This window comes from Parasteatoda tepidariorum, chromosome 2 (genome assembly GCF_982258835.1).
Source record: "Parasteatoda tepidariorum strain Cologne lab strain chromosome 2, Ptep-v5.0, whole genome shotgun sequence".
Lineage (NCBI taxonomy): Eukaryota > Metazoa > Arthropoda > Arachnida > Araneae > Theridiidae > Parasteatoda > Parasteatoda tepidariorum.
In genome coordinates, this window is record NC_141756.1 from 61233957 (window position 1) to 61247383 (window position 13427).

The 13427-nt window shown below is 29.7% G+C and overlaps 1 protein-coding gene across 1 annotated transcript in view; it reads right to left on the bottom strand.

Moving 5' to 3' along the window:
• Positions 1–393: 393 nt before the first annotated feature.
• Positions 394–13427, bottom strand: part of LOC107454814 (uncharacterized) — a 62160-nt gene continuing 49126 nt past the window's right edge. The window contains exons 4-7 of the mRNA XM_043042538.3: positions 9922–10115; positions 5308–5412; positions 2610–2769; positions 394–1520 (exon numbers count right to left, since the gene is read on the bottom strand). Coding sequence (XP_042898472.2) covers positions 1318–1520; positions 2610–2769; positions 5308–5412; positions 9922–10115 — 662 coding nt within the window. The 3' untranslated portion in view covers positions 394–1317. The remainder of the gene's footprint in view (positions 1521–2609; positions 2770–5307; positions 5413–9921; positions 10116–13427) is intronic.

The following is a 13427-nucleotide window of genomic DNA, read 5'->3' on the forward strand; positions in this document are numbered from 1 at the left end:
TTGTAGAATAAGATTTAATTTATTTTATGTGTTATAAGTTACAAAGCTCTATGAATTTCAAAATTCGATAAGCTCAAACACGTGGTATAAATTGTAAAGCTTTCATAACATTATGGTTCACATAATTACTTGTCAAACTTCAATTTTTTCAAACTTATAATTTTTTCGATACCCTTTTTTGTCTTTGCCTACAACTTCGTGAGCCCTATATTGCCTTTATTAGACTTAGTTTGCTTTAGCATTGGCTAAGATTTAATGTTCTTATCTGTAGGACAAGAAAATTCATTTTAGTATCAACTTCAGTTATTTGTTTTAAATTTATCCATATACTGTGATTAGCACAACAGTGTACACGCAATGGTATACGACTTTTAAAAAATTAAAAATAATGAATAGAAGGTTTTGATAATTTATTTCATATCTAAGTGGGTCATTTATACAGGTGAGAAAATGGGGAAAATAAAAATAAATACATAGGTCACATATTTTAAATTCATCAGTTCTTGCCATTAAACTACATAAAATCTATCCAAATTTTAATTCTCATCAGTTCTATAAATGTGCAAGATAAAAGAGCAAAAGATGTGTGCCTTTCAAATCTCAACAAATAAAAGGTATTCAAAACGTAATAACCAGAGCTAAAATGTTGATGATGATTGCTTGTTTCGTTATTTTTTCTTCTATAAAGCATTATTCATGGGTTTTTTTAGGGTACCTATTCGGGTTTTTTTTCTTTATAATAATTTTTTATGAATTTTGAATGTTATTTTTCATTTTAAGAGAATTTTTCTCTATAAATTAAGGCACATTTTTAATTGAATTTTGTTATTTTAAACATCCTGTAATTACGAGTGTTGATGTTGAATAAAGTTTTCAAGATATAAGAATTTGCTTTAGGATAAAGACAATTTTTTAATTTCAAGAATATCAGAAAACGTTTAATAATCCTATAAAATTCTGATGTTCTACAAGATAGTAAATAGTGAATTCTAAATTATCAGGGATTTATTAACATTTTATTCATAAGTTGTTTGATCTATTTCATTTATTACCTTATATTTTATTTAATGTCTGAATACAGGTTACAATTTATATATTTTTGTTAAAATAACAAACTTGTTTAAAAAATTTTAAGGGTACTTTTTATTTTAAGTTAATTTTTTTATGGTTTCTATAAGCGTATTTTAAGGACATTTTATACGAATTTATCAGATCAACATCCTAACTCTGATACTAATCAACAGATGCAATGATATAGTGCGTCGTTGGGTGGCCTCTGTAAGCCAATAAATTACAGACTTTTCAATGGTTGATATGTTACAAGAACCTTGCTGTTAGCTGTTTGTGATTAACTAATAAGATTAGAGGAATAACAATAAGGAGGGCCATAGTGCGAGGAATGTCTGCTGCTGAGTTCTGACTCTTTGGCTTCTCCATGGTATGGTACTGAAGCTTAATTTTTTCTATTTGTACTTCCTTTTTGGACGCTATAAGTTTTGCTGGTAAAACAGGGTAGTGGGCTAAAAAAAAGAAATTTATATATTAAAGTAGTAACAGTTAAATATAAATTGTTACTAAAAATAAGCAACAATGTAAGTTAGCATTAGTAAAGTCCATAAGCGTGCCTACACTGTGAAAAAATATTCTAAAATGGTACTTACGGTACATCTTACGTAAAATCCGTTTTTACCTTAAAATATATTTACAGTAATATTTATTAATTAGAGTTATTCTACAGCAGGGTGGTAGCGTTTTTAAAAAGTACTTATTTTTGATTTACGTTTTTTAAAAGCCCTTAAAGGTGCTTTTATATTCGAGGTTTGTAAAAAGAGCTTAATTTAAAAAGAAATTTTATCTTTGCCGTATCGATCGTCGTTTTAAATTACAAGAAATGCATGATTTTCACAATTTACTCTGCAATATTTATGAGAAACTAGTTATTTTATCATAATTATGTAAAGAAATTATTAAAGAAGATTATGAAAGATTATGTCTTTGAAAATGTTTTTGAATTTAATTTATGTTTGTAAATTAAGAACTTTAAACGATAGGGAAAAAAATGTTTTTATTACTGCACAGATCCTATTAATGATTTTTTTTTTTTTTTGGAAAGTGATTAAAATTATGTTTGGAGTGCTTAAAAGGTGCGTTGAAAAATCTGGCTACGCAGCCTGTACAGTGATTATTGCTGTAGCAATCGCGGTATATCAGAATTTCTGTTTCGTATCATGTTCCGGTAAAAATGGATTTTGCGGTAAAAAGCACCGGCAACCTGAGTGCCGATTTTTTTACTGTTTTAACCGGAATTTTTTACAGAGCAGATATTTTTTTTAAGGGTTGGGCCGAAAATATAGTCATAAACATTTTTACATTTAAATGTGATTTCAATTTGTAAGATTTTTTAGGCGAAGGTTAAACAAAAAAGTAGTGTTGGGTAGTTAGAACCAAAAATGGAAAACATTTAGGAGGATTGATAAAAGTTTTGTTTTACAGAAGTAATCAATAGGCTAGAAAAGGGTTAAAATAGCGTAAATACTTTTTAAAAAATTTAAAATGTCTCTTATATTATTAATTAATTAATTTTTAAGTTATTTTGTTATAAAAATTACCTCCTCTGGTGTAGTTGGTATTTCCTCTTAAGTATACTTGGTACAAAGGAACACTAAGATCCAAACTGTTTCCTTCTTCGGAATGCGTCACCATAGGAGCCACAAAGCTGCACCACATTCTGTCATCACCATCTAAATCCATTTTCTTATTTTCCAATTGCTGTAATCGGGATAAATTTGAAAATATATGTTTATAAAATTAGTTTGATGTTTGAAAAAATAAGTATTAAATTTATTTAATAAATTATATGCATCTGCAAATTTCTTTAAAAAATTTTTTGATCAAAAAATATTTCTTTCTAATCTGAGTGCTTCTGAATTAATAAATGTAAGCATAACAGTTAGTGTCTTCAAATGCTTTTTATGAAAATAATCTTACCTAAAAGTTCCATTAAAGCTTTTATACGTTCAAAAAATTAAAACAAACTGTGACAAGCTCAATAAGTTATTTTTTAGTAGGCAGATTCATTTTGAAATTTATTTTTATTTCATTTAGAAACTTAAGCATTCATAAGTCTAATAATTAAAAAGCTTTTGAAATACGATTACTAAATAGATTAACATATTTATAATCACGAAAGTTTCTTACAGATAATAATAAAAAAAATTAAAAAATTGGTAAGCTAACTCAAAATAAGATACATAATTCTGGAATCCTTATATTTTACATTTACTTACATTACACGACTGCAAATTAACTTACCCAATAGTACGAAATATAACTACAACTGAAAACTACTATTACATTACCAAACTACGAATTTTATTAATTTAGCTTCCGATTACCAGACGCGACAGCCGAATATTAAGGCAATTTTACGTTAGATTTTATTAGAGAGATTACGTTAGAGTTTTATTAGAGTTGCCCGAATGACACACGTCAGAAATACATTAGAGATAGCACTGTCATCCCTCACTGTTATAAATGAACACAAGAGGAGTGCGTATAACTTATAATTGTTCCAGTATAATAAATAATCAGTTCACGTGAGAGCATTTAAAGTTAATGTAAAGTTCTGCTATGATGGAAACGTTCGGAACAGAACAACGCGCTGTAATATGATTTCTAGCTGTTGACGGTAAATGTATAATGTGATTATTGCTCATTTTTGCCGAACGTTCACTGTTATAGCAGCAAATGCTGTCTAGGTAAAACGGCTGTGAACATAGGGCTAAAGTTTTCATAAAGAGTGACAGTATTATTGGATCTGCCAAAAGCAAAACCCAGGTCAAGCTAACGCTTTGTTTTCCTTCGGAATCTATTGTTGCCATTAAAGAAACGGTTAAAGGAAATCGTCTGTGCACATGTCTCCGACATTTAGTCGCACTTGAGCAAACGAATAGTGCAGTCACTTTCCACCCCTAAAAATCGTACTACAGTCAAACTATAGTGAACTCCCGGATATAGTGAACGAAATGTTCGGTCCCGTGCCTTGCTATTTTGTGGATATAGTGAACTGAGAAAGTTGGATATAATGAACTTTTTTCTGTCTTCGACTGAATTTTTTCTTCATTTTTTTAAAAATAATTTTGAAATGTCTTCTTCAAAATAAATACTTATACTGATTTTTAAGACCATCCATAAGAGTGGAATGTAGCGATACACATTTTTTCTTGTTTGCTTCTTTTATCTCACTTTTCCATACCTAAACAAAGGCCAACCCAGGCAGATAGATGTATGGACAAATTTTTACCTGCATCAGCTAAATATCACTAACTTTTTTTGTACGCAAAACGAAGAGTAATAAAAATAAAAGCAAGTTAACACATTTTTTGTTACTATGCATTATTTTTCAGTCATTTTTGTATTTCATTTTGTTGGTCATTTATTTAAATAATGTATAATAAAGGAAGAAGTTTGGAACCAAAAATTGTTTGCGGAACGGATATAGTGAACTCCCGGTTATAGTGAACAGAAATTTCGGTCCCTTGAAGGTTCACTATAGCGGGGTTTGACTGTATTTTGCGTTCTTTTCTTGGTGCATCATTTTTGGCTAAATTTAATACTCACAATAAATCTATTCTGCGAACTAGTTATATAGTTATACACAGTCTGCAATGTACTTTTTGTTACTTTTATTTCTAACCTTGCATAACGGCGCTAATTTTGCTCCTGTATTTTTGACGTGATCACAAAATATCTATTTTCATTTGGACAGCACTAATAGATTGAAAATGCTACGATAACCTTGTAATCAAAGTGCTTGTTGTAAAATATGTATCATAATTATCTAGTAAAAACATTACGTATGTATTTTAATTTCTGTTTTTATTATTATTTAACATAGAGAGCAAAGTAAAAAAGCATAATGCAATATATAGTTTAATTATCTAGTAAAACCGGTAAGTTTACATGTCAATTTACTTTATTATTTATTAGAGGATTAAATATACGGAAGCAATAAACTATACGTAGACTACGTAACTTAATTATCCTGAAAAAACGTTTAGCATATCTGTCAACGTGTTTTTTACTGTCATTTAATTCCAAATCAAACAAATTAGAAAGACTATTTATCATTTTAAAAGTATTTCCATCTGTCAAAATAATAAATTGGTGATATCTGGAAAGCAGCCAAATAAATTTTCATGGCATACGAGTCATTTGTGCGCTAAAGTAAAAATTCAAACTAATTAGATAATAACGTGGAGTAGGAACACATTAAATAAAATATTTCACGATAAGAATTTTTATTACCATTTGAGCTTCTGTTGGTCCTTCTTCGATCGTATTTAGTACAAAGTATTTGATTTCTGCCGAACTTTTCGCTTTTATGCAAGATATCATTTTTAGATTTTCTCCCTGGAATAAAAAATGGTTAGGATTAATAATTTCTTTTCAATTTCAAAAAAAACAACAAAAAAAAAACTTAAAATGCAAGGAATCATAAATCTTTTAAACCTATTTTTAGTTCTAATTGTTATTTGATCATTATTAGAAATAAAAGTGTAAAATTAAATCAACCCAACTTCACTCCAAGTTATGATGATGAATAGGTCTCTTATTTACAATTTGTGATCGTATTGAGGTTATGCATAGTTGTCATACTGATCGGAATTAATTTTTGTTGAACGAACATATTTTGTTGGATAGTAATGAAATCTATAATTGAATCAATGAGTTCGAAAACCGGTCAAACAAAACTAATTTTACTAATTAATCTTGATATTTATAAAGTTTAATTTACTGCATAAAATATACTATACCAAGTAGGTGGACATGAATTTTTTATATCCTACCTATGTGTATCGGCGTCAGTTTAACTTAAAAATGAAAGAATCTCAATTTTGAAAAGCAGTGCAGAGGACTGGTTTTCGGACTCATCGATTCAATTCGAACTTGTAACAAAAAAAATCATAAATCTCTTAAACCTATTTTTAGTTATAATTGTTATTTGATCATTATTGTAGATAAGAGTACGAAATTATATGAACCCAACTTCGCTCCCCATTATAAAAAGGTAATAACGATTTGAGAATTACTGATTTTATACATAGTTGTGTGGGGAGAGTAGTTACAGACCATGTCAACCAGGGCTAAAGAGAATAGAAGGGCTGGTTCACTCCTTTGTAGTATCTCTTGCCGCGCCGATCCTCCGACGTCACACTAGTGACGTCACTTTGGCGCAAAGCTCGCACTTCTACTTCAAGAACGGAGCGTTTGGCCTTACTAGCTCTAACTAATATTGGATCATTTCTTTTTGCGAGATATTCTAAGACATTTGTTATTTTCTATAATGACTTTCCTCAGTTTTCGCAGTGAATTTACAAGAATTTAAAACTATTATCGAAATGCCAGTTTGCGCGATTGCAACTTGCAAAAATTCTGATATAAAAACAAAAGGAAAAAGTATAATTTTTCGCGTGTTCCCTAAAGTAAATGAACAACTATGTAAAGAATGGATTCCGAAATGACACAGTTAATATAAAACCGCAATACGTTTATTCTGTCGTAAAGAACTTTTATAAAAATTCATTATCTAAATAGAAACCGCCTCGCTACTTCATAAAGAAAGGCAGGTGAAAAGAATTAAAAAATAGATAAAGTCAAAGAAAATTAAAATGTATGTAAAAAGTATAAATAAAATATATAGTATATAGTTGAAATTCTCCTAATTTCATAACATATTTTTTAATGTAGTTATTCTAAATATTTATGATTTTTTTTAAGAATTATATTCTCTTCAATTTATATTATATTATATCTATATATTATATCATCGTAAATTTAAATGTCTAAAAACAATTGTAAAATTTCTAATGTCATTATGAACCTAAATTATTATTTTGTTTCAGTAATTAGCGTTTAAGGTTGATGTTTCCTAATGATTAAGTATGAACAAATTGCTATTAACGACATATTTTAAAATCAGGGATTCTAAATTTAACTTAACTTATCTTTATAAAAGAATATGTAGATAAAAAAAGTGTCGATATATGCCTTCATTTTTCTTAATAGTTAAAGTTAAAACTGAACTTTTTAAAATAAAGTATTTATCGTGTCATTTTCACCAACTAGCAAAACATTTTTTATAAGTTTAAAATGGTATTTTTTTAATATAATAACCAAGAAAGATTTTTTGAACTATGTTTATGAACGGAAATAATGTGTTAATTACGTAAAGTTTGAAGGCTAATAACCAGAAAAAGTCTAACTTATTTTTACAAGAGAAAGATGCAAAGTTATCATATCTTTGCTTGCGATCTCCGAGATCTGTAGACACAGTGACGTCATGAGGAGGGAAATCGTGGCTTCAGCTCTAAGAGCGGAGTGAACTAGCCCTTGTATTCTCTTTAGCCCTGATGTCAACCGTCATCTATGAAAAGGTACCCCAACATAGAGTCGAGTTAACATGTCTTATATAGTAGTAAATTGTGGTTGTAATTTTGTAGTGGTAGATATGCTACAGTACTCCCCCACCAGAATTATATCTGTGATAGAATTCGATGAACGAATACCACTAGTTGAGTCAGTGCTGTTTTGTGAGAAGCCGGGAGAGCTGTATTAAGATCCCCCTATTTTTTGAGTGCTGAATGTGAGAGGTGTATTAACTTCACGCTCGTAGTCGCTCCTCTGTTGCCGTTAGCAGTCGAGTAATCATAAGTATGCAGGCCGACGTTGTGCGTGATCGAGACGAGACTGAGTATCAACAGTGCGAGGAGGTGGATAATGGCGCAGTAACAAGTAGCAAGTCAACTGTTCAATGTGGATCATCCATCGAAGTAGGCGTTATTGTCTAGGTAGGCGTGTTCATATCGAAGTGGGCGTTACTGCCGAGGTAGGTGTGTTCACATTACGTCCGAAGGTCACCAATGTGGGGAGAGTAGTTACAGACCATGTCAACCGTCATCTATGAAAAGGTACCCCAACATAGAGTCAAATTAACATGTCTTATATACTAGTGAATTGTAGTTGTAATTTTGTAGTGGTAGATACGCTACAGTTGTCATACTGATCGGAATTAGTTTGTGTAGAACGAACATAATTTTTTAGGATTGCATTGAAAACTATAATTATTGTTTGAAAAGGAAAAACGCTATTACGCTTTAACACAATTTAAAAAAGATTATTTTGAAATATACATATTATGGACCAACACGTTGCTCCCACGGTAAGGAAGGATATATAACAAAGAGAATGCAAAAGAGCATCTATGCCTTGTCCGGGATTCGAACCTAAGACCTTTTTGATGCGATGTCAATTCCCTGACCACTAAACAGTTCGGTCGGTCATAAACATATATCTTTGGATCAATATGAACAGGCATGATATTTGAAACGAGGCGGTGTATGTAAAACGGAAAAAGACTATATAATAGGGACAATAAAAGGCGCAATATAAACAGGCATCATTTTTGTAACGAGTAGCTATGGGGGAAATGTATATGGGCAGTGAAACTAGGAAACACCGATATTATTTAGGCATGTGAACAATAGTATCGCTCGATAGAAATTCGTGATCGTATTTTGGCCCGATACCGATCCAACCACGCCTACCGTGTTGGCACGGCTCCTACCTCCAATTGCCAGCCACGTTTGTTGCTTCAGCCAATTCGACCAAGGTAGTCTGACCGGAACCATGATGGCACAGGGGATAGAGAGTTCGCATTCATATGAGGCCAACTGGGTTCGAATCCCAGCAATGGCTGGTCAATACGAATTCCGTATCCGGCTTGCACCGACCACAGTGCCGACGTAAAATATCCTCAGTGATAGACAGACCATGTATTAGAGGCCCTTGACGTCAGACTAACCATTTGAGATTTCCGTTGTTCTGCTCTCCATGTAAAGCAAAATGCTGGTTAGTTCCATCAAAAAGTCCTCCACGAAGGCAAATTTCTCCCAATACTTGATCCAGGAGTTCAATTGTCTTCTGGATTGGGTTCAACATTACAAGACTACGGAGTTCAAAGTTAGTAGCCGTAAGCCCTAAAAAATTGGGTCGGCATTCAACGACGGCTATAAAAAAAAAGTAGCCTGATCGATAGGAGTGTTGTCGGCAACTTGACTTGATACCACACCTTAAATGTTGCTTTCGCTTTGAGGAAAGAGAAAAAAGCTGATAAAAATAATAAACAGGCCGTCCATTTGTCCAGTGAGGATGAAACACATTTACCTCTTGATAGATACCACTTTCAACTTCCATTCTCAAATAAACTGGATTTAAATAATTTTAATACTTCCTTCACTTTTATTGAACTCGACATTAGTGATTAGGTTCGAGTTTGAAAAATATTCTAACTTAAATATATGATTCCTGATCTGCACCCACATTTTTGTGGTTTACAGATAAACATTTTTTAGTGTCAAGGATAGGGCAGAGTAGTGTTGCTTCTAATGAAAAGTAACCAGTACTGTGTTGCAGCCTCTGCACAGAGACTCGTCCTACTTGTGAATACTAAGTTGTACTCGTGCTCTTGTCTTGATATTTTTTTAAACCAAACTGTTGCTTAGTATTGTTTACAGATCAATGTTTTACAAAGCTTAGTAATTTTCACTAGATGGCAATAAAAGCATCTTTTCATCGCTCTGAAATTGTTGAAAAATTTCTCACTGAAATTTCCATAAGTTTTATTTATTTTACTTAGTTATTTGAAAATGTGGCTTATCTTTACATTGTTACAAGTATTTTAGTTATTGATAGTAAGGAAGTGAAATTTTTCTAGAAAATGGTTACCTTGAAGACTTTCATAGTGCGCTATATACTATTTATCATCAACCAGGAAAAAAAATTTAAAATTCCAATGATAAAGATTTGTTTTCGCTTCTTAAAATTTAGTGTAAATTGATAAATAAATAAAAGAATATTTACTTCTGGAGTTGTAGAAAACCCAACAGCTAAGTAGTTTTGATCTTTGGCTGATCCACCAAGAACAAATTCAACGCTGGTGCTATTTATTACGCTGTAAGTTAAAATGTAATCGCAGTTGTCTTCATGGCAAGAAGCACTTTTCTCAGAATACAATATGCAAGATTTCGCTTTCCCACAATTCTTTAGGTTGACAGCTATTTCAAACAAACGAAACACATTTTTATTTCATAAATTCTTGTGCACTTAAAAATACATGACAAAGAATATTACTAGTACTGAAATAAAATTTAAAAAAAAAAACATTAAAAAATTACTCCAAAATAAAATTAACCAAATTAAACGAAAAACTTTATATCCATAAAGTATTTAAAAATTTAAGTAGAGTTAATTAATGCAGAGCTAATAATATAGCTTTTTAGAGATTTTTTTAACGGTTTATTGAGGATTTTCCCTTTTTCTTTTATTTTTTATTCATATTTATTTGTTTATTATTACTATTATTATTATTATTTTTTTTTTTTACGAAACAGCTAAGAATGTAATTAAAGTCCGTAACTAAGGGATACCAGGAACATTTAAGACAAAACCTCACCAAACGACGAACTTTTCCCTTCTAGAAGAATTTTAATCAAAATTTAATTTGATAATATTCTACTTCTTCAACTAAACTGAAGTTTGTATGTTTCATATTTGCATTAATGCTTATTGCTTTTCATATTTATATTAATAGTTTTATTGTAGCAGTGTATAATCCTTTTGATTGAAACCATCTGTTACCAACATTTCCTTATCCCAAGATAATCTGAACATACTTTTACAAGTTGATTTATAAGTGAAGTGATGCCGCTAATTAAAAGCTTTAAAACTTTATATAAATTACTATATAGTATTAATCTTAATACTTTTTACCGCAATATCGTTACTTAATAAATGTTCTGCACATTCTTCTTTACTTTTCAAAATCATTCTTTAATTTTTTTCATTCTTTAATTTTTTTTCAGTTCACAGATTTACTTTTTTTTTTCTAACTTAATACTTTTTACCCCAACGTCGTACCTTAATAAATGTTCTGCACATTCTTCTTTATTTTTCAAACTCCTTCTTTAATTTTTTAGTTCACCGGTTTATCTGTTTTTTCTAACTTTATACTTTTTACCCCAATATCGTTACTTAATAAATGTTCTGCACATTCTTCTTTACTTTTCAAACTGATTCTTTAATTTTTTAGTTCACAGGTTTACCTGTTTTTTCTAACTTAATACTTTTTACCCCAATATCGTTACTTAATAAATGTTCCGCACATTCTTCTTTACTTTTCAAACTCATTTTTTAATTTTTAGTTCACGGGTTTATCTGTTCTTTCTAACTTTAACTTAAACTAACTTTTTTTAATAACATTTATGGCTGTGTGCATCGATAATACAGAGAGCCTCCTCCCCTTAAATTGAAATATTTCCTCGGGTCTGATAGGATTATTAAGACTATGTAATAAGACTTTGTAATTCTCTAACCAAATGTTATTCCTCTTGCATGATTAAAATTTCATGCATTTAAATGCATAGTACGAAATTTTGGAGCACATATAACAAACGATACTATGATTAACTTCGAACAAAAAAAAAACTCTGCAAACTTGCGCCATTTTATGATTCAAGGTACTCACGTTTTAATTTCACGTAGAAACGATTGTACTTATGAATTAGCTTATGAATTAAATACATGGGGGTAATTCACAATCCAATAGTTTACATTTTTTCACCAATAATTAATTTCTAGGATTCAAAAAATTCGAAAATTTTATACAGTTTTCGAATATATGACATAATTTAATTATTATTGAATGTTCATACATATTACACAGTGTAGCATAGAGTTGTTGTCAGATTTTTATCTTAATCATACGCAATACATAATAGTTCAATTGGTTCAATTATTTATAAATCATTATTAATAACTTTATGTTTGTTTATTGTTGTGTGATTTCGAGATATTTACAAAAATAAATAAAACAGTTACTCTTTAAATTCATATCTAATAATTAACTATTCCAATATTTTTATAGAAACGATGGGAAGAATTCCCGAACCGACAAAAGAATTAACATTGCATTTAAATAAGTGATTACCACTAGCACCCTAAATTTTAAATCGCATTAAGAGTAAGGCAATGCATAAAGAATAACAATTGCTAACTGAATTTTTAAATAGACTTTGATTAATAGACGTTTATATTATTCTAACGTAATATATGCTAATCTAATATTTTACATATTATGATGGATACGTTGTTAAAAGAGGGTGAAAGAAAAATATGAAATTCAAACAAATTTCGTGAGATTGTTACAAATTATACTGCAAGTTAAAGCTTTACCAGCAGAATATTTTATTTGAATACTTATTTCCAACACTTCCTTGTGTGTTACACCTTGTAACGAAATTTTCATTAATTATATTTTCTAGGAAAACACGTTATGGTGATAATAAGGCTGTTTTAGATTGATTTAAAACGCGTTAAAGACGGAATAAAACTGAAATGTGAAACTAAAAAATTGAGAAATTATGTTAAATTGTTAATCAGTTTGAAAACTTATATTTTCGATCAAAGTTTTTTTCCAAATCTGAAATAATATATTTTAATTTATTTAAAGACACTAATAACAATATTTCAATTTATTATTAAATTCCACGGTGTAGAAAAACCTAAATATACGGTATTTAAACAATTCATTTGGTATTTTTTCCATTCATATGATAACAGTTTACTGAAAATTCTGGTTTTCAAAACTATAGTTCTTAGTACCACACATTTAGAAAAAAATACAAAACTGAAATGTAAATTTAACTTAATGGTTTTTATGCCATGCTCTAAGGTATCATTGCAAAATTAACAAATTTTACCACATTTACCGAATTTCATCATACGTTATAAAACCATATTTTATTGTTAATTTTACAAAACTCGTTACCAAAGTGTTTCTGTAAAGTATACCGAGCTCTTTGGTGTTTCCATAGAACCATATTCTGGTAGTGTTGATCATACTTTTTTTCTCTGTGTATCAAATGTAGAAAATAAAATTAAAAATTAAAAAAAGATTTGCGACTCATTTAAGATTACTTCAATAAAAGACTTTTCTAACATTTTTTTTAAAAATATAATTTTACACTAATTCGTGATCGAAGTAATTTTTGAATGGAACTTTAAATTTTAAAAGTACGGCAAGCATTTTATTAAATAAAAACTTAGTAGACTTATAATATTTAAATAATAAACATATATGTACATAATAAAATCATAAATCGTTCTATCCATTTGTTTGAAAAATTAAGTAATTATCTAGCCTGCAATGTTGTGCCGGTTATCAAAAAACTCCACTTAAACTTTAAATCGCTATTCTATTCATATGCAAATCATAAATTAATTCTAGTCAAACGCTTTTGAAAGTGCATAAAGTTAAAATACGTAGAAGAATAATCTTTAAAAATATTTCACTCAAATATTCCATTAAA